A 23,085-nucleotide genomic window follows, 5' to 3' on the forward strand; every position below is an offset into this window, starting at 1 on the left:
TCTTAATCCAGTCTATCATTGTTGGACATTTGGGTTGCTTCCAAGTCTTTGCTATTGTGAATAATGCCGCAATAAACATACGTGTGCATGTGTCTTTATAGCAGCATGATTTATAGTCCTCTGGGTATATACCCAGTAATGGGATGGCTGGGTCAAATGGTATTTCTAGTTCTAGATCCCTGAGGAATCGCCACACTGACTTCCACAAGGGTTGAACTAGTTTACAGTCCCACCAGCAGTGTAAAAGTGTTCCTATTTCTCCACATCCTCTCCAGCACCTGTTGTTTCCTGACTTTTTAATGATTGCCATTCTAACTGGTGTGAGATGGTATCTCATTGTGGTTTTGATTTGCATTTCTCTGATGGCCAGTGATGGTGAGCATTTTTTCATGTGTTTTTTGGCTGCATAAATGTCTTCTTTTGAGAAGTGTCTGTTCATGTCCTTTGCCCACTTTTTGATGGGGTTGTTTGTTTTTTTCTTGTAAATTTGTTGGAGTTCATTGTAGATTCTGGATACTAGCCCTTTGTCAGATGAGTAGGTTGCGAAAATTTTCTCCCATTTTGTAGGTTGCCTGTTCACTCTGATGGTAGTTTCCTTTGCTGTGCAGAAGCTCTTTAGTTTAATTAGATCCCATTTGTCAATTTTGGCTTTTGTTGCCATTGCTTTTGGAGTTTTAGACATGAAGTCCTTGCCCATGCCTATGTCCTGAATGGTATTGCCTAGGTTTTCTTCTAGGGTTTTTATGGTTTTAGGTCTAACATTTAAGTCTTTAATCCATCTTGAATTAATTTTTGTATAAGGTGTAAGGAAGGGATCCAGTTTCAGCTTTCTACATATTGCTAGCCAGTTTTCCCAGCACCATTTATTAAATAGGGAATCCTTTCCCCATTGCTTGTTTTTCTCAGGTTTGTCAAAGATCAGATAGTTGTAGATATGTGGCGTTATTTCTGAGGGCTCTGTTCTGTTCCATTGATCTATATCTCTGTTTTGGTACCAGTACCATGCTGTTTTGGTTACTGTAGCCTTGTAGTATAGTTTGAAGTCAGGTAGCGTGATGCCTCCAGCTTTGTTCTTTTGGCTTAGGATTGACTTGGCGATGCGGGCTCTTTTTTGGTTCCATATGAACTTTAAAGTAGTTTTTTCCAATTCTGTGAAGAAAGTCATTGGTAACTTGATGGGGATGGCATTGAATCTGTAAATTACCTTGGGAAGGATGGCCATTTTCATGATATTGATTCTTCCTACCCATGAGCAAGGAATGTTCTTCCATTTGTTTGTATCCTCTTTTATTTCCTTGAGCAGTGGTTTGTAGTTCTCCTTGAAGAGGTCCTTCACATCCCTTGTAAGTTGGATTCCTAGGTATTTTATTCTCTTTGAAGCAATTGTGAATGGGAGTTCACTCATGATTTGGCTCTCTGTTTGTCTGTTATTGATGTATAAGAATGCTTGTGATTTTTGTACATTGATTTTGTATCCTGAGACTTTGCTGAAGTTGCTTATCAGCTTAAGGAGATTTTGGGCTGAGACAATGGGGTTTTCTAGATATACTATCATGTCATCTGCAAACAGGGACAATTTGACTTCCTCTTTTCCTAATTGAATACCCTTGATTTCCTTCTCTTGCCTAATTGCCCTGGCCAGAACTTCCAACACTATGTTGAATAGAAGTGGTGAGAGAGGGCATCCCTGTCTTGTGCCAGTTTTCAAAGGGAATGCTTCCAGTTTTTGCCCATTCAGTATGATATTGGCTGTGGGTGCAGTTTTCTTTAGCGTAACCTAATCTTCGTATTGTTTTATATGTCTGGAATTTTAATAGTGTTTTTAATTTAGAAAAGGAACTATATAACATATTATTAATTACATGTGAAGATGAACTAAACACTGAGCTTGACTGGCAACTGAGCTTGACTCTTAAAAACAAACATATTTAAAAGTACGTAACTTAGTTTAGGGAAAGTAACAAAGAAATTAAAGAATGCCACACAGAGATGACCACAGCATTCATGGGATAACTCACTGAGGGTCTACATTTTTAGAATGGTTATTATATTTTGGCCCTCAGCTAAACAAAAGCCAAGAGGAATAGAAATGCTCCTTTCCAAGTAAAATTAATACATATTTTTTTCAACAGAAAAAAATACAAACTATTAAAACATAATTGTGAATGTTTGTAAAAGAATGATTCTTTTCCCTTGATGCCTCTATTCATCCAAGGATCTTCAAGAATTTACAGTATTAATTAATAATCCTGGTTGCCCTTAATGATTCAACTTGATTGGTGAGTATACCAGATGGCAAGAAAAATTAAGATCTTTAGGTCAAAAGGGCAGGTCAATAAGGCCATGGAGGTAGAGGTGATTGCAGTAACTTTAGACCTCACTTATTTGTGGACTGGGTAAACAAACAGAAGGGAGATAATTTTTCCTAAAAATGAAAAGATTTACTGAAAATATTTTTATTTTAAACGGTTATAAGAAATAATTTAGTGCTTGAATCTAAACTTATAATATCATGTACAATGTCAAAATTATTTTGGCACACTACCCAGCTCCTCTTCAAGAGCCAATAGAAATATGCTTGGTGAACCAACTCAGGAAGCTTTAATGCTATTTTTAAAATCTAGCTTTTATATTAAATAAACCAGTTTGCTATTTTGAAAGAAGTTATAATCTACTTAAAACTGTCATTCTCTGTTTCTGACTTGCAATTAGATGATATTTCCAAAATGTCAGACTTAGATTCTGCTTCTACCATCACCATAATAAAATGTGACAGCCAAGATATTATATCAATACCTTTTCCATAATTAGCAATAAGGATCCTGCCAAGGGTTAACTAGAAAAGTTTCATAAACGTTTTTCTACAAATGGTCCTGAAGACAGTGTTATGCTTTTAAAATCTGCTAATGTGGCAAAGACTCATGACAACCAGGAGACAAATCTATGAGCAAAACTATTTGGAGAGAATAGTTTTGTAGTATATGATGTATGTTATGTAAATGAGCTTATTAGGACTCTCATCTATTTTATTATTGGTGACCAATTTAATAGAGGCATTTAAAAAACAATATTTCTGCCTGACTCCTAGAAATGAAGAAGATACATTGATATAATTGAGAGCAAATGATTGCATGTCGTGCCATTTAATCATGTCATTTTTCAATTGCTATTTTTTGCACTTCACTGCATGCTTATAGAATATTTAGCTTCAATACAGATTAAGTTCCAGGGTTTGCAACTGAGCTGAATCTCTATATTGGCTGACGTTATGTTTTAAGTTTGTAATCAGTTAAAACACCCAGATGTCATTTGCCTATATTTTCTTTAAAATATGCAAGTCATTATTCATACTTCATTTGAGGTATTTTAATGTTTTGAAGAATTACTTCTTACAATTCCAAGATACAAATTCTTATTTGCAACATTTATATACAAGGTATAGTTAAACACATAATTGGCTAGAGAATAGAGCTATCAGGACCAAAAGAGCTTCTGACCCCTTGCTGGAAATGTTGATAATCACTTGCCTAAATGAATGTTTCCTACCTTTTTAATCTCTCCTTTATTATTTGTATAATTTACATCTTTCTCAGGAAAGAGATTAGTCCCACTGTCCCCAAGAATATGAGGTCTTTGAGAAAAGGTTTTGTCTGTTTTGTTCACTGAAATATCTGAAGTACTTACAACACTGTCCGTTATGAAAAGTGTTCCATAAATATTTGTTCAATGAATGAATCAGTATTTTTTCCATCCCTGTTATTATAACCACCCTGAGCTTAAATTTTGTATAGATTTACTAACTGTTACATATTTGCAGGCCTGTGAAGATTGGACCTCTAAAAAGGTTCAATCTCCTTCCCTTTGCAGAAAGAGGTTGTTGGCTGTCTGAACAATAACTTTATGGCTGTGGCCACTTCTGGTTAGAAGTCAGGGACAAGATTGTCTGAAAATGTAGAAATCGTACAAGCTTCTTCAGCTTTCTTATGAAAAGCAATGTAGCATATTGTTTTTGTGAATCAGCTTTGGATTCAGGCTGCCTGGGTTAAAATCCTGCCTTTGCTGCTTATTAGCTGTGTACCTATGGTCAGCTATTTAACATCTCTGTGTCTCCATTTCCTCATTTGTCAAATAGGTAGATGACAATAATACACACACACACGCACACACACACACATATCGTAGTGTTGCTGTGAGGATTAAATTTTCAATACATATAAAGTACCTTTTAAAATGTGTGGCACGCATAAATATACAAAAAATGTTGGTCATTACTACTGGAGATTAGTGAAAATAGCTGAGAAAATATTATTAAAAATAGTGCTCCAGCAATTGATAAGTCCCAATTATTATAGGCTATTATTTTGTATTCAAGTGAATCTTTTTTTTTTTTTTTTGAGACGGAATCTCTCTCTGTCGCCAGGGCTGGAATGCAGTGGTGCGATCTCGGCTCACTGCAACCTCTGCCTCCCGGGTTCAAGCAATTCTCCTGCCTCAACCTCCTGAGTAGCTGGGGTTACGGGTACATGCCACCACGCCCAGCTAATTTTTGTATTTATGGTTGAGACGGGGTTTCACCATGTTGGTCAGGCTGGTCTCGAACTCTTGACCTCGTGATCCGCCTGCCTCAGCCTCCTAAAGTGCTGGGATTACAGGTGTGAGCCACCGCGCCCGGCTTCAAGTGAATCTTGATGAAATATTTGAAGAGAATATAATGTTATTTTTATTTTGTATTGGTTCAGATGCATATAGTCAACTCAGAATGATCTTTGGTAAAGTACATGAAGTACATCTGATATGTCAGGTCTCTCATTTTTGTACTGATACTAACACCACAATAGATTACAGTTTCATAAGATGTATATGATTATATATGAAATTCATCGCTGCAATAATTAGATTTACTTAACATTCTTCATTTCCCACATTTGCTTTAACTCCTCTTTCAGATTCATAGTCTTCTATGTTTACTTTTCTGTTTATGTTTTATGCTATTTCTAGGAGCAGGACAGCTATATTAAAAATGGCACTGCATTATTTTTATCATACAGCAGAATGTCTGATCTGTTGGCAGAAATGCATAGATGTATATGGCAGAATGTATGTATAGTGTAGTAATGACTCTATCCGAGGACATTTTATAGCCATAACTTTAAAAAAAAAAACCCTACAAGTTTGCATTGGTAAATTAATCCTTGTATCCACCCATGGTTGCAGAACCATAGTGATTGTATGGTATTAGTTATATCATTAGCATCTGTTGTATGACACACCCTAGCAGAATGGCAAATTCTCTGATCGTATAATCGTTTATGGGGTTGATAATATATTTCTGGCCTTACCAAGAGGTTTTCTTAAAATAATATTTTCATTGAGATATAATTTACATACCAGAAAATCTTATTTCAGAATGTTTTCACCACTCTTAAAAGAAACCCCTTCCCCATTAGCTCACTTTTTCCCCCTCACTGGAGGCCATGGCAACCACTATTCCACTTTCTGTTTCTATGTATTTGCGTATTCTGGACATTTCATATAAAAGGAATCATAAAATATGTGACCTTTTGTATCTGTCTTCTTTCACTTAATATGATGTTCTCAAGGTTCATCCATGTTATGATATGTATAAGTACTTCATTTTTAAATGCCAAATAATATTACATTATATGTATTTACTGCATTTTTTTAATCCACTCACAGTTGATGGGTGTTTGACATGTTTCCACTTTTTGGCTTTATGAATAATGCTGTTATGAATATTTGTGTGTAGGTTTTTATGTGGTCATATGTTTTCAGTTCTCTTGGGTATATATTCAAAAGGAAATTGCTGGATCATATAGTAATTCTATGTTTAACTTTTTGCGGAAATGTCATAATGTTTTTTCATGTGGCTACACCATTTTGCAATCCCATTAACGGATGAGGGTTCCAATTTCTCCACATCCTTGTTAACACTTGTTATTTCCTTTTTAGCCATCCTACTAGGGGGTGAAGTAATATCTAATCATGGCTTACATTTGCATTTTTCTGATGACTGATTATGTTGAGCCTTTTTTCATATTTTTTTGCCATTTGTATGTGTTTGCAGAAATGTCTATTCAAATACTTTGTCCATTTAAAAAATTGAGTTACTGGTCTTGATATTTTCTCCCATTCTGTGGTTTTTCTTTTCACTTTTCTATGGTATCATCTGAAGTGCAAAAGCTTTAAATTTTGATGAAGCCCAAAAGTTGCTTATACTTTTGTGTCATAAAGAAGAAGCCATTGCCTATAAAGTCAAAAGCTGTTTCTGCTTTTGATGTAGTATCTACAAAACCATTGTCTAACCCAACATGATGACTATTTACCTCTATATTTTCTTCTAAGATTTTTATAGTTTTAGCTCTTACATTTAAGAGTATGATCCATTTTGTGTTGGTTTTGTAGATGGTGTGGGATAGGGGTTCAATTCATTCTTTTGCATGTGGATATCCAGTTGTCTCAGCACCATTTGTTGAAAAAACTATTCTTTCCTGACTTAATTATACCAGAGCTTTTTAATTTTACTTATTTTATTGAAAGGTATCCTGTATTTAATCTTTAATATGCCATAATTAACTGTAAAAGAAGTCTTTTATGGCATAAATTAGTCTTGATTATATGAACATTTTCTTGTCTACACTATTACAGCATCAGAACACTAGGTGATATTTTGTTTCTACATTGAACTTGTTATTATGTGAAGTCACCTTCTCAGAGAAGCTTTATTGAAAACCCAAACTAAAATAACTCCCCAGCCACTTTCTGTCATATCACTGTTTTATTTGATAGCTTTTAGCACTATCTGATATTTTCTTGTATATTTCATGTTTTGTTTCCAGCCTCTCATCACTCACATGCATACAAATGTGAGTGTAAATTCTATGAAAGTAGACATTTTGTGTATCTTGCTCACTGCTGTATCCCCACCACTGAGAGCACTGCTTGGCAAATAAAAGCCACTCAATAAGTACATTTGGATGGATAGATCAATACTTGAATAATGATTATTACCACACCCCACTTGAACTTCCATCTTGTTTTAAAATGTTACAAAAATTATGGCTTCTTGGCCTTTTAAAATGTGTGCTCCCCAACCTGTAATGCCTATCCTCTCTTCTCTCCACCTTTCTTACCTTCAGCAACTTTCACAGCCTGGTTCTAGTCCCATGAATCCTAATCTGTCTACTCCAGTTAATAATGATCTTTTTTATTCTCAAACTCAGTGCCCATAGTTTAGCATATGTATCAATCACACCTTACGTTTGGGTCATGGCCTCACTATTCTCAAAGCACATTCACCTCCCTTACCTTATTTAGAACCTACTACAACCTGATGGTCTTACCGAAAACCTTTGCCTCGTATTTATTTCTCTCACTTTGAGGAATCAGTGTCTTCTCTTTGCCACCAGCTGTTAAGAACAGATACATTTTATTACATGCCTCTTATCCACCAACGCTAATTCTGTAATGAAAAGTATAAAGTTTGGCACATAAATGATGCCCAATAAATGCTTATTTGCTATGAAAATTATCATTTGCCAACCTTCCCCTGCAAAACAATGATCCCAAAGCAGCCAGACAAATGCATCTTCCAAAGAAGCATAGAGGTACCTGAATAGCCTCTTATTTTCCCCACTTGCTCTATTTCTTGTTAGAGTATAGCTTCAGGCATTAACATTATCTGTACCTGAATACCTTGTACCTTCCAAGTAATCATCATTGTTTTGCTTTATTATGTGTACTTTCTGGGAGCAGAGTTTCTTTTTAGCTTAACGCAATGCCATATGTATTAGAGTCATTAGTTAGCAAATGACTTATTTGATAAAAATGACAAAAAAGAGTAAAATCACCAAATACTGGATCCAAATGACCTAATACATAATTGCACTGGAAATTCTGGAGGTCATCAAGAAAATACTGGTAAGATAAAGATATCACTGGATGAAAAGATCTATTCATTGATTCACTCATTTCTTTTCAGTCATTTGATAAAAATAAGAAAGGAATTGATCATCAACAGTTGTGGTCCCTAGGCTCTTGGCTACCAGTTTCATCCCAGAATTAAAAACGTAAAATTTCTATTAATATTTTTATACTTTAAAAGTCTACTCAGCTAGATTAATCCTCTTACCTAAAAACTAAGTTTCTTTATTTCCTGTAGACTAGTGTTCTCAAACTTTAGCATGTATTGGAAGCACTTACAGGGCTTGCTTGTTAAAGCATGGTTCACTGGGCATCACCCCAGTATTCCTGATTCAGAAGATGTATAGTAGCATCAGAGAATTTGCAGTTCTAACAAGTTTCTGGGTGATGTGAATACTGATTGGCCTGGGCACCGTACTCTGAGGACCCTTGTTGTAGAAAATCTGGTCATAGGTAGCAGACAAAGAGGAGACAGCAAAACACATGGAAAATTTTAGGAAACTCTTACAACTAGGGGATGGAGCTGCTCTCTTGACATTTTTTTTGTTTGTTTTTGAGACAGAGTGTCACTCTTGTAGCCCAGGCTGGAGTACAATGGCATGATCTTGGCCAACTGCAACCTCCACCTCCTGGGCTCAAGCGATTCTCCTGCTTCAGCCTCCTGAGTAGCTGGGATTACAGGCATCCACCACCACACCCAGCTAATTTTTATATTTTTAATAGAGATGGGGTTTCACTGTGTTGGATAGGCTGGTCTCAAACTCCTGACCTCGGGTAATCCACCTGCCTCCTCCTCCCACAGTGCTGGGATTACAGATGTGAGCCACTGCGCCTGGCCCCTCTTGATAATATTTAAACTAGAAGTCGCCTGTGTTTGTTCACATTTCCCTTCTCTCTCCAACTAGATTGAAGGCAGGTACATTATCATATATGCAGATTATACCTTCTTTATTGTGCTTGCCACATGGAAGACATGCTCAACTGATGTTAAACAGTTGATCGGTTTAGAAGGTGAAGTCTAAAAGTGGGAATTGCTTCATGGGTTTTTTTTTTGTTTTTTGTTTTTTGTGTTTTTTTTTTTTTTATTTAACAGATCAGCTAAAGTCCTACCACTTTGTTCATATTGGCCTATCTAATGATGTTTAATAAACCTACAAAGTTAAATTATGTAATAAATATTGGAGACAAATTGCTTTGGAGTTTCTCAGCTAAATTTGTTTCTCTCTGTTTTTAATATATACTTAGTTTTGGTGTTTTTAAAGTATTATTTTCCTTCTCATCTGTTTTTTTCTGATCTGGTTCTTACATCTCATTTGCTGTAACAGTTCTTGGTGTAAATAAAGTTGTTCTTTTCTTATAAGCTTATTTATATCCTTTTATAAGCTATATGACATTCAATGTCAAGTATGTGTATACAAGTAAATATAAGTAAATATCTAATATGTTTGCATATATGCACATATTTGATATATAATGAAGACTAAATACCAGTATTGAAAGTCTTAACTTCAATGGTGTTAAACTGAAGCCAATGTGAAGAATAATATTGCACATTTGCTCAATAATACGATTGGTTTAAACAGTTGAAAAGAGTGACAGAGAAAGTCAGTAGAGGAATAAAACCCAGATAAACCAAAAATCACCCCTGCGCATTGCCACTGGTAAATTGAAAATCAAATTGGCAGTTTACAAATGTGAAACAAAAGCCTTAAGCCTATTGGTAACTACCTTATAATGTGGATTGGAGATCATTATAAAGGGGGAAAAAAGACAGATAATGACCTCCATTCTAACAGATTTAACCTTGCAAGACGAAATTGCCTAAAGATTATCAAATTATAGGTAAATATAAAAGCACTTGGAATCCCTTTCTTAGGCATATTGATAGTTGTGTTTTTCTTTCTTTTTAAATTTTGTTTCCCTCTTCTTTATAGTTTTCTGGGAAGGCGATATGACTATGCGTGGGAACCAACATGATCTCATTAGATATCAAGGAAAATGCTTAAAAATGGCAATAATGAAAAGCATTTCAAACTTTTCTGTTTCTTACTTCCTTTTCCAGCTGCTTCACTCTCTCTCCCCAACACACCAGGCACTCCCACTGCCAGAGGCTGCTTACTTGTTTTCCACTTTAACATACCTCTCAGCCTTCTACCCATATAACCACCACCACCCATCTTGGTCCATCTGGTTCACACCATTCCCCTGAAGATTTCATTGACTCTTCAATAGCAACTTGCACATACTTCTGTTAGCACCTTCCTCTCTGAAGTATATTTCATATTATACTTACTTGTATAGTTTACTTCCAGTAGACTCTCAACTCCTTGAGGGAGAAAGGGAACTTGCTCCTTTCTGAAGCCTTCATTCCTGAAATGGTGCCTAGCATATGGAAAGTGCAGTACACATTTGAGGGGATCAGGGAGGTAGGGATGTGTTTGTCTTATTTCTGTGTGTTACTTAGGTTACTTACCTTGAGTTTCTGTTTCAAAGCACATTTTCTCTGAAATGAAGCCAAAAATAGTTATAATAATTGTTTCTATCTATGCATATTTTATTATGGAAATAATATAAACTACTGATTCTAAGAAACATTGCCAGAAAATCCACTGATTTTATTATGCATTTGTGGTTATAAATGCATATGTATATTTTAATGGCTGTCATGGAAGCCCATTTATGTAGAAGAATGTTATTTTATTAATTATATCTTCTAGGTATAAAAAAGTACTGAAAAATATGTTGGCCATTTAAATTTCCAATTTTCCCCTCCTTTTTAAAAGTAGCATTATTTTCCAAGTGCACATGTAGGATAAATTTTTAATTCAGAATGTAGACTAAGCCCTGTGTTCATTTAAAGTAAAAAAACAAAAACAAACAAAAAAAAACCCTGCAGAATTGTGAATATCCAAAACTCAGATATTGAATATCAACAGTAATTGCCTTCTCAGTTTTTAAACCACTGTATTCATCTTGATTATTCATATTAAGATAGGAGTGGGGATCATCTAGATACTTAAAATACTGGATACATTCTAGATACTTACAAAAAAATTTGTGGCCAATGATCTTTATGAAAAATTTCTCCTAGCAACCTCAGATGTCCTGTTTCAGAACTTTGAAAATGCCTTTAAGGTGAATGAAGTCTATCTGGGGTGCTTTGCAAATGTTGCCTGATGTAGCCTTTGCTAACTCTGCACATACCTTTAGTGCCATCCATTGCAAATTTTCATTCGGCTAAGAACTTTGGGACTTTTTGTTGGCTTAAGAAATACAGTTATTATGCTAGTTAACTTTATTTTAAAGAGAGTTTTGCAAAATTCAGTTCTGTGGCACAGAAACATCTCTTTTGATTTTTCTAGGCCTTTGCGCTTAACAAGTTAACAAAACAGAAACAAAACCCCAAATCCTTAATATTAATATTTATAGGACTCACTTGGGCCAATTTCATTTGGCCATAATGTTATCTTGAAGTGTTTAATATTGGGCCCCAAATTGGCAGGTATCAGGTGGCCTTCATAGTTTGACTTGCCCAACAGTCGTTCTAGAGCAAGAGATAAATTGAAGGGTGTGTGTGGATGTGTGTGTGTGTTTGTGCGTGTGAGTGAGAAGAAGAGACAGAGAGGGGGAGAGAGAAAGAGAACATGCATGTGAGGTTGAGGGGAGACATTGGACAGGGTTGTAGGAAGAGATGGTAACAATGCCGGTTGCCTTAGTAGGCTTAGGTTTTATCTTTGAATGTCTTAGGGATTTCTCCTCATTCAGCACTGAACCAATTAATAGCAGCAGTAAAGAAATTTGTCAGACATGGTGGTTATATCAGGACTTATATAGGAAAATAGTAATGAACTCTAGGAAAATAAATAAGGATAAGTTCAAGAAACATAACTGAAACTGCTGTGCTGGTATAAATTGAATAATAAAATTTCTAGTCATATTTTGCCATAAATAGAGGTTTGGGAATTTGTCATTCACCTTATTTAAAATTCAGAAATATTAAAGGTACAGAGTTCTCTCATTACAGAAATAATAGAATTCCAGCCATTACTGAGTCAGGGTCATTTAAATGGCTCTAGCATGCATTATATCAATAAGTGGGACATCTGTATGAAATGTCCACCTGCTGATCTAATACCCCCACTCCACCCACATTTCAGTGCACCACACTTAATCATTTTAAGATTTCTTCTAATGAAGCCTTATCTAGATTAACATTGTAAGCACAAATACTTTCAGGCATTAAAACTCTCACACTAAATGAAATTGCATGGTCTTGTTTACCCTTGTTGATTAATAAGCAATCTGTTAACTGTTAGAACAGTCCAATTGTGGCAGTAGAAGGAGATTAGTAATTCAGTGATGTTTGTGGATATAATCATCATTTCTCCTGAAGGCTCCGAATTAGAATATCACTTACACACTATCCGTAGGCAAAGAAAGGATATAATATTTTTAGACATGTGTACCCACTATTTTGCTTGAATCATTCAGTTTAGGGTCACTGCAGCAATATAAATGCTTCTGGGGGCAAAATGCGATTTTGGTGCCTGCATGTCCTTCTTAAATAGTGTGAATGTCTATTAAAAGAAACACAGCAACCAACAAATAGTGCAGTAATAATCCAGTGTCTTAATTTTCGCTTTCAGAACATTATTGCTTTGTTAATCAAGCTTCAGGAGAGGAGTATTGCTTATCTTTTTTTTTCAGATAATAGATTTCATATATAAAAATTCTTTGCAATCTTGTTTAACTTGTTCTCAGCCAGTAGAAAACTGAACTTTTTGCCTCCAAAGAATGTAGGAGTAAATTTGGAAAAATTCTATTTCTTTTCGGAGGATTTTTCTATCTTTTGTGTTTCCTTTGACCTTATGTCAAAGCATGTCAATCTGTTTGGCATTCATCTGACCTAAATGATTTATTTCATTAGGCTAGAAATTGTTAATTATCCAGGTGTCAAGGGAGGACCCTACATTTCAGAGGGATAAATCAGTGAAAAAGTGTGGAGGAATGGGATGCAGCTAAATTCTTTAGCATATTGGACTTCTGTAGGAGGCCTCCATCCTAAAAGAGACATCAGAGCTCTTCTTCTTGTCCTATTGTTTGTAGCTGAGTGTATCACTACAATTTGAAATTATGACGGAAGAAGAAGGTGTTTCATGTTTTAGGGAACTCTGCCCTATAAACACTCATAGATTGGTTTCTCTCTGTGTTGCAGTCCCTCTGTCGTGAAATCAAGCAACGACGTCGAGGAGTTGCCTCCATTCTGCGACTATGCCAGCATCTTTTGGATGACCGGGAGACTTGCAATCTGAATGCAGACCACCAGCCCATGCAGCTGATCATTGTAAATCTTGAAAGAAGGTGGGAAGCCATTGTCATGCAAGCCGTCCAGTGGCAAACACGTCTACAAAAGAAGATGGGAAAGGAATCTGTGAGTGATGTTTTTTTAAGTGTAATGGTCTGTCATTTTCTCAGACAAAAAATAATTCTTTCAGGCTTGGAAACTGTGTTCAACTTATAAATGGTTTTACTAACTAACTTAAAGTGGTTTTGCCATCTTACAAGTGGTTTTAACTAACTAAAGCTCGTAGTTTTACTACAAATTAGCTGTCCACTAAATGAAACTCCATTTGTCGTAACACTGACATTTATTTGCCTTACTAAAATGCCTTTAGTGTATCTCATTGTCTTTTGAAAAAAATCACGTGGAGATTTTGCTTAACCTTACCAACCTAAGCCATTAATTCTTTCAATCATTCCTTCACTAACAATATTCATTAATCATAAAATAACCCATGAATATTTTGCTAGAAAGTAGCTTAGTACTGTCAGAGCATATGGAGCAATGTGTATGCTCTGCAGATAATACAACAAAATAAAGTACATTGTTTACCTTTCCCTGACATGACGTGAGTTAACATCATCTATTTGTACACTAATCTCCTAGTGTTCCTGCTTAGAGCTTCTTCTGATAGTTACATTGCTGAGAATTGGCAAGTTTCCTCTTAGAGTTTTAATGCAGTGCTCAAGGTGGTGAGTAGAGATTCCTTTTAAGGATTTTCCAAATTGAGTACAGGTTTAAGCTGTTGCTAGATGAAGGAAACAGATATAACTAGAAGTTGTTTCATTGTAATATACAATGCATATTTGTCCAGAGAGCCTTCATATCCTTTAGGAAAGAATTTATCGATAAAAAGATTGCATACTCCAAATGACCTTGAGGTCAATGTCTATTAGTTGAAGGCCCAACTCCCATGTTTGACTTATATAAATGGAATACATACATACATACATACATACATACACACATACATAGAATGGAAAGTTTTCCTTATATGTTTATATTTTTCAGTTCTATAACTTTGGAAAGTTCAGGATCCAAAATTGAAAAATCAAATGTAAAAACAATGCCGCTGAAAAATTCTTTCCTCCTATGAATTCTGATTTTAACGAAATCTTAATATCTGCTCTCTGACGTGTTAGGCACTTGGGACTGGGAACAGAAGGGACAATGAATCAGCAAGCCATCTAATTCTTTTTGCATCTGTAGATATATTGAGTCTAGGGGGTGATTTTATCCTCAATAGTTCTGTTTAATTGTTTTAAGCTGAAGTTGTTAAATTTCTTAAGACTTCCAAGTTATTACTAGTAATCAGAGTCAATATAATTAGATGTCTTTTCTTGAAATGACCTGTTTTTTGTAAAGCTATTTAGCTGGCATGGTTTTTGTTTGTTTTGAGAGTGTTTGGAAGGGCAGATGAGATTATTATTATTACTTTCTATACTTTTAAGCCTGTAATCATAGTAGTGGCCATAAGATATATGCAAAAATCAACTGCAGCAGGCAAAGTTGTGAAATTTTTGAAGCATTCAGACTGCTTTGGAGGAGACAAAGTTGTGTTTCTTTGAGGATTTATTTGAAATCGTGTAATCAGGGGTTTTAGAGCAGTTCTCTGCAGACTAGATGCAGACATTTTTATCCTTTTTTTTTTTTCCCAAGGATGGAGTCTTTCTCTATCTCCCAGACTGGGGTACAGTGGCCTGATCATAGCTCACTGCAGCCTCAAACTCCTGGGCTCAAGTGATCCCCCCACCTCAACCTCTCAAGTAGCTAGGACTACAGGCATGTGCCAGCATGCCTGTCTAATTTTTATTTTACTTTTTGTAGAGATGTGGTCGCACTGTGTTGCCCAGGCTGGTCTCAAATTCTTGGCACTCCTTCCACCTCGGCCTCCCAATGTGCTGGGGTTGCAGGTGTAAGCCACTGCACTCAGCCTTTTATCTTACTTCTATGGTAAAAGCAAGCTTTAGCTTTGAGGAAACCCTGGCTGCTTCTTAGGGGTTCAAGCTACTACATACAGGTAGATACAAATTCCAAACAGAGAAAGGTGTTTCCTTTTGTTTAAGGTGACTGCTGAATGTGTAGACTGGAAAAATGAAGGTAACAGATAAGGTCCTTTGTGCTGAAAAAAGTTGAAAATCACTGTTGGAAAAGGAATGAAGAGAGTGGTCTAATGCCAACAAATACGGTGAGCACAGGGTACATCATTCAGTGGGAGATATTTCTCTGCTTCTTATCTCTGTTGGTTGAGTGAAGAGTCCAAGTTGCTTTGAAGTTGCCAATGTGGGAGGCTGCCTTTGCAGAGAATCAGAATCCTCTAAGTTGGCTCTTCAGTTATCATATGTCCCCATTCCCATTTCATCCTTGCTTGTGCATTGGGACTTTCACTTCTTGATATGGTTTGTCTGTGTCCCCAACCAGATCTCCTCTTGAATTGTAGCTCCCATAATTCCTAGATGTTGTGGGAGGGACCTAGTAGGAGATAATTGAATCATGGGGGTGGTTTCCCCCATACTGTTCTCATGGTAGTGAATAAGTCTCACTAGAGCTGATGGTTTTATAAGGGGAAACCCCTTTGACCTGGTCGTCATTCTCTCTTGTCTGCTGCCATGTAAGATGTGCCTTTTGCCTTCCACCATGATTGTGAGGCCTCCCCAGCCACATGGAACTGTGAGTTCATTAAACCTCTTTTTCTTTATAAATTACTCAGTCTTGGGTATGTCTTTATCAGCAGTGTGAAAACAGACTAATACACTGCTATATCCCCCAGGGCCTGGGAAATCCTTGCACATAGTAGGTCTACAAATAAGTATTTGCTGAATGAATGAGTACATGTGTTCATTTAATAAATTTTGTTTCATTCTGGCGTTTGATTTGGAGTTACTGTATCTATATTCTAAATTTTTACATTTTTTCACAAAGTAGCTGAGTGTTATGTTTCTATAAGAATACCAAGAAGATGATCTTTAATCTTTGTTGCTTAATAAGGCCTCCCCAGACTCTCAGACCTGTTTCCTAAACTCAAGGAGACTGTCAGTGTCTAAGTGGAGTCTAAGGAGGCTAAAGTGGCTAACATTGCTACAGGGCAGAGTGCCAAAGAGGAAAGGGCTACACAGACAGGGTGCACCGGAGATATACAGAGGGATGCTCTCAAGTACTCAGCAGAAGGAACCACCTGAAAGGATTAGAGGGAACAGTCCCTGGAGCTTGCACAGAGCTAGAAATAGTTCCCTTTTCCCTCACTCGTAGTAGAAACCCTCATCATTCACAAGGCATGTGATAGGGTACCAAGAAATGTTTTTGCCTTAGTAATGGGGCAAACTTAGACTAAATGCTGCTCTGGTCTTGCCCAAAAAAACTTAAAAGCAAGACCTGAAAGGATCAAACTATTTCAAAGTAATTTAACTATACTCCCAGGACAAAGCTCAAGAATATTTATAGGAATACAAATACCCAGCATACAACAAGATAAAATTTATAAAATTTATAGTGTCTGACATCCAATCTAAGCCTACCAGGAATGGAAAGAAGCAGGAATAGTCAGCTGATGAGGATAAGAATATTAATCAATATAAACTGATCCAGAAATGTCACAGAGTATAGAATTGGTAGACAAAAACATTAAAAGTTATTATACCCGCATTCCATATGTCCAAGCAGCTGGAAAAAATATTGATCATATTAAGTAGAGACATTAAAAATATCTACCTGAAATCACATTATAAAGAGGAAAACTATCATTACTGAGATGAAAAATACACTGGATGAGATTAACAGCCAATTAGACATCACAGAAGAAATAATTTGTAAACCTGAAAACATAGCAATAAAAATTGTGCAAAATGAAGCAGAAAGAAAAAAAGACAAAACAAAATAAAAACAGAGCATCAGTGAGCTCTGAGGTATCTTCAAGCAGCCTAATTGAAGATCAGAATTAGAATCCAATAATAAAAGGAAGGTGGAAGCTGAGTGCTGTTGCTCGCATATGTAATTCCAGCACTTTGGTAGGCTGAGGTGGGAGGACTGCTTGAGGCCAGGAGTTCAAGACCAACCTGGGCAACATAGCGAGACCTCATTTCTACAAAACAATACAAAAATTAGGCAGGCATGAAGACACATGCTTGCAGTCCCAGCTACTTGGGAGGCTGAGGCAGGAGGATCACTTGAGCCTGGGAGGTTGTAGCTGCAGTGAGCTGTGTTTGTGCCACTGCACTCTAGCCTGGATGACAGTCAGACCCTGTCTCAGAAAAATAAAAATAAAAAGATAGTGGAATAAAATAACCTAGAATTATATATACAGAGAAAATATCATTCAAAAATGAAGATAAAATAGTTTTCATTCATTAAAACCTGAAAATATTCATTACCCATCGACCTGTACCACAAGAAATGTTAAAGGCAGTCCTTCAACCAAATGGAAAATTATGTCAGATGGAAACCTGGATAGGCACAAGGGAATGAAGAAGACTGAAAATATTAACTATGTGGGTGACTATGAAATATTTTTTTGTATTATTTAAATCTCTTTAAGTGGTAATGGGCTGCTTAAATCAAGTTAATAACAGCTTATTGTCTGTTTATAACATATGTAGAAGTCAAACGTATGACAACAATATTGCAATGGCCAGGAACTATGTGGTTTTTATTCTATGTGAGGTAGTATAATATCATTTAAAGTTTTTTTTTTTGAAAGGGGATTAAAGAAAAAATTAGACGTGATAAAATAAAATATATGCTTTTGGGTTTTTGTTTGTTTATTTGTTTGTATTTTTAGATACAAGGTCTTACTCTGTTGCTCAGGCTACAATGCTAAGGCACGATCATGGCTCACTGTAGCCTTGACCTTCTGGGTGCAAGCAGGTCTCCTGCCTCAGTCTCCAAGTAGCTGAGAGTAAAGGAGCATGCCAGCATACCCAGCAATTTTTTTCGCAGGCTAGCCTCAAACTCCTGGCCTCAAGCAGTCCTCCCACTTTGGCCTCCCAAAGTGCTGGGATTACAGGCATGAGTCGCCATGCCTAGCTTATAACTCTTTAAAAACATAACAAAAAGCTATAATGAGTAGGCCGACAGAGGAAATGAATAGAATCATTTTAAAAAAAAAAAGATAAAAGAAAAAGAGAATAAAAAATAGATGCAAAAAAAAGAAGAATAGCAAGATGGAAGACTTAAAATAACTGCATAAATAATCCTGTTAAATGGGAATGGACTAAAAGCCCCAATTAAAAAGCAACAATTATCAGATTAGGTTTATAAAGTTCTACTGAGTTACATGTTGCCTATGAGAAACCCAATTTAGGCCAGATGTGGTGGCTAACACCTGTAATTTCAGCACTTTGGGAGGCTGAGGCAGCAGGATTACTTAACCCCAGGAGTTTGAGACCAGCCTGGGCAACATGGTGAAACCCCTTCATTACAAAAAAATAAAAATAAAAAATTAGCCAGGCATGGTGGCAGTGCATCTGTGGTCTCAGCTACCCACTACTCAGGAGGCTCAGGTGGGAGGATCATTTGAGCCCAGGAGGTTGAGGCTACCATGAACAGTGTTTGTGCCCCTTGTACCCCAGCCTGGGCAACAGAGTGAGACTCTGTCTCAGGACCAAAAAAAAAACAAAGGAAATCCACTTTAAACATAAAGATATAATAAAGCAAAGAGATGGAAATATATATATTAAGCTAGCACAAACAAAGTTGGAGTGGCTGTATTAATAGTAAACAGTGTAGATTTCAGAGCAAAGAAGATTACAAATTATAAAGAAGCACATTCTTAATGATAAAGATGCCAATTAATCAAGAAGACATAACATTACTAAATGTTTATGCTCTAAAACAGAGCTTTAAAATACATAAAGCAAAAATTGATACAACTGTGAGGAGACAACAAAAACAGACCATTTTGGGCAGAGATTCCAATACTTTTTCTCAATAGCTGATAGACCAGAAAAATCAGTAAAGATATAAAAGACTTGGAATGATACTATAAAGTAATTTAACTGGCACTTAAAACACTCTATCCAAGGCTTTTATCAAAAGGACAATGAATAACAATTGTTGGTGAGAGTGTAGAAAAAAGGGAACCCTTGTCTGCTGTTGGTGGGAATGTAGATTGGTGTAGCCTCTGTGGGAAGCAGTATGGAGGTTCCTAAAGAAAGTGAAAATAGAACCACCATATGACCCAGAAATCTCTCTAGTAGGTCTATACCCAAAGGAAATGAAATCACTGCCTCATACGGATGTCTTTAGTCACATGCTCATTGCATCATTATTTATCATAGCCAAGATATGGGAACAACTGAAGTGTCCATTAGATGAATGGAAAAAGAAATTGAAAAAAAATATATATATATGTGCATGCTTATACACATACATACACACAATGTAATATTTGGCCTTAAAAAAAAAGGAGATCCTGCTATTGGTGAAAACATGGATGAAACTGGAGGACATTATGCTAAGTGAAATAAACCAGACACAGAAAGAAAAATATTACATGATCTCACTTATATATGGAATCTAAAAAGAAAAAAAGAAAGAAACAAAGAATCTAAAGGTACCAGAAATCAGGCACAAGGGAAATGGAAAGATGTAGGTCAAAAGATATGAAATTGGAGTTATGGTCCTATTAAAAAAATCTAGAGATCTAATGTACAATCTGAGATGATGGATATGTAAATTTGCTTGAATATAGAAGTCACTTCACTACATGTATCAAAACATCATGTTGTACACAATATATACATTTAAAAATCAGTCATGCCATCCAGCAGCAGCAGAATATACATTCAAGTGCACACATAACATCTACTAAAACTCTCTTCTGAGCCACAAAACAAGTCTTAAATTTAAAAGAATTCAGCCAAGTGCAGTGGCTCATGCCTGTAAGCCTAGCACTTTGGGAGGCTGAAGCAGGAGGATGGCTTCAGCCTGAGACTAGCCTGAGCAATATATCGGGACTCCATTATCTATTTTTTTAAGTTAAAATAAGTCATATCGTACAAAGTATGTTATTTGACTATAATAGAATTAGTTTAGAAATAAGTAATAGCAATATATTTGGAAAATCCTCAAATACATGGAAGCTAAATAACACACTTATATACAACACATGGACCAAAGAAGAAATGAAAAGGGAAATTAGAAAGTATTTTTAACTGAATAGTAACAAAATATTAAAATCTGTGGGATGCCACCAAAACAAAGATCTTAGTTTTCACCTTATGAAACTAGAAAAAGGAGACCAAATTAAACCCAAAGTAAATAGGAGAAAGAAAATAATAAAATCAGAACAGAAATCAGTGAAATAGAAGACAGAAAAAATAATAAAGAAAAAAATCAATGAAATGAAAAGCTGGGGTTATTTTTGAGAAGACCAATGAAATTGATAAACCTCTAGCTAGACTGATTAGGGAAAAAAAGAAAAATAAATGATCAGTATCAGGAATAAGAGAGAGACATCACTACAGCTTCTACCAATATTAAAAGAAGACTATCAGCCAAGATCGCGCCATTGCTCTCCAGCCTGGGCAACAAGAGTGAAACTTACTCTCAAAAAAAAAAAAAAAGAGAATATGAAGATAATTTTATGAATAATCTTTTGTCTACTAAATACATTGAGTCATTAGTTTAAAACCTCCCCAGAAAGAAAATTTCAGACCTAGTTGGCTTTTTAGGTGAATTCTACCAAACATTTAAAGAATAAATAATATTAATTTTATGCAAAGTTGTCCAGAAACTGAAAAGGAAAGAATATTTTTCATTCTCATTGCTTGGGCAAGCATTACCCAGATGTCAAAAAGGCAATACAAGAAAACTGCTGGATGATATCCCTTATGAATGTCAATAAAAAGATTCTTAACAAAATTTTATCAAATCAAATAAAAAGTATATAAAATAGAAACTACATCATGATATTGTGAGGTTTAGCCTAGAAATACATAGTTTCATACTTGAAAAAAATCAATGTAATTCATCGTATTTGCACACTCAGAGAGGAAAACCATTTGATTATCTCAATGCTGAAAAAGCATTTGCCAAAATCCAATATCCTTCCTGATAAAAACTCTCAGAAACCTAAGGAAAAAATGTCCAGATGCGGTGGCTCACACCTGTAATCCCAACACTTTGGGAGGCCGAGGTGGGTGGATCACTTGAGGCCAGGAGTTTGAGACCAGCCTGGCCAACATGGCGAAACCCCATCTCCACTAAAAATACAAAATCTTAGCTGGGCATGGTGGTGCACGCCTGTAATCCCAGCTACTCTGGAGGCTGAGGCAGGAGAATTGCTTCAACCTGGGAGGTGGAGGTTGCAGTGAGCCGAGATCACACCACTGTATTCCAGCCTGGGTGACAGAGAGCAACTCTGTCTCAAAAAAAACGAAGGGAAGGAAGGGAGTGAGGGAGGGAGGGAGGAAGGGAAAGAAAAAGAAAGGAAGAAAGGAAGAAAAGAACTAAGGAAAAACTTAATAAAGGGGATCCACAGCTAATCAACAGTTAACATCATACTCAATAGTAAAAAACAGAATAGTTCTCCTCTAAAATCAGGAATAAGGCAAAGATGTACAATTTCACTGTTTCTATTCAAAATTGTATTGGAAGTTTTAGCCAGATCAATAAAGCAAGAAAAGGAATTTCAGACATGCCATTTGGCAATTAAGAAGCAAAATTATTTTTACTCAGAGATTCCATCACCATCTATGTAGAAACTGCTACAGAATCTACAAAAAGATACTAGAACAAATAAGGGAAGTTAACAAGGTTATAGGATACAAGATCAATATATAAATGTCAATTATATTCTAGATATTATTGATGAATAGTCATAAATTGAAATGTTTAAACATTCAATTTATAATATTAATAGTATATGAAATGCTTAGGGATGTATCTAATAATAGATATGGAAGAAGCGTATGCAAACAGCTACAAAATATTGCTGAGAGAAATTATTAACAAATAATAACTAAATTAATAATGGACTATACTGAATTCATGGATCAGAGGACACAATATTAAGATATCAAATCTCCCCAAATTTATCTATAGAGTTAATGTAATCCCAATGAAAATTTCAGTGATTTTTTTTTTCATAAAAATTTGTAAGCTGATTCTAAAATTCGTTTGGAAATGCAAAGGACATAGGAATACCCAAAGCAACTTTGAGAAAGATGAGTTAAATGGAGGGTTTATACCTCCTGATATCACGAGTTATAATAAAGCTACAGTAGTCAAGAAAGTATGGCATTGCTGTCAAGGTCAACAAATACATCAATGGAACAGAATAAGTATTTCAGAAATAGAGCTACACATAAATGGTCAATTAATTTTTAACAAAAGTATAAAGGCAATTCAATGAAGAAAGGATAGTCTTTTCAACAAATGATCCTGGAACAATTGAATTTCCATATGCACAGACATAGATTGATCTGTATAATGTGCCATATAAAAATTAAGCAAAATAAATAATTGACCTAAATGTAAAATGTAGAAAATTTTAGAAAAAAATCACAGGGTAAAATCTTTGTGATCACTGGAGCAATAACAAAGGGTAATAAGAAATCTTTTGGGAGTGATAGAAATATTCATGATCTTGTTTGTAGTGATCATTTTGTATGTGTATTCTTATATCAAAACATAACATTTTACATTGTAATATGTATAATTTACTTTATTTAAATTATACCTCAATAAAGCTGTTTAAAAAAAACACATATTCAGAATTTTGATTACAAAGGAGTTGATAGATTACCCTGAAGCCCAGCAGTGAGTATCCTTGTCTTTGAATAAGTAAATGAAAATGGGCATTCCTT

At 35.6% G+C, this 23,085-nt stretch overlaps 1 protein-coding gene across 6 annotated transcripts in view; it reads left to right on the top strand.

Annotated features, from left to right (window-relative positions):
* The window catches only part of AKAP6 (A-kinase anchoring protein 6), a 626,630-nt gene that overhangs the window by 556,453 nt on the left and 47,092 nt on the right, over nucleotides 1-23,085 (top strand). For all 6 annotated transcript variants that reach the window (XM_054529991.2, XM_054529992.2, XM_054529989.2 and 3 more), the window contains one exon: nucleotides 13,157-13,372. In XM_054529991.2, coding sequence (XP_054385966.2) covers nucleotides 13,157-13,372 — 216 coding nt within the window. The remainder of the gene's footprint in view (nucleotides 1-13,156; nucleotides 13,373-23,085) is intronic.

The sequence above is a fragment of the Pongo abelii genome, chromosome 15, assembly GCF_028885655.2.
Source record: "Pongo abelii isolate AG06213 chromosome 15, NHGRI_mPonAbe1-v2.0_pri, whole genome shotgun sequence".
In the NCBI taxonomy this organism is placed as follows: Eukaryota; Metazoa; Chordata; class Mammalia; order Primates; family Hominidae; genus Pongo; species Pongo abelii.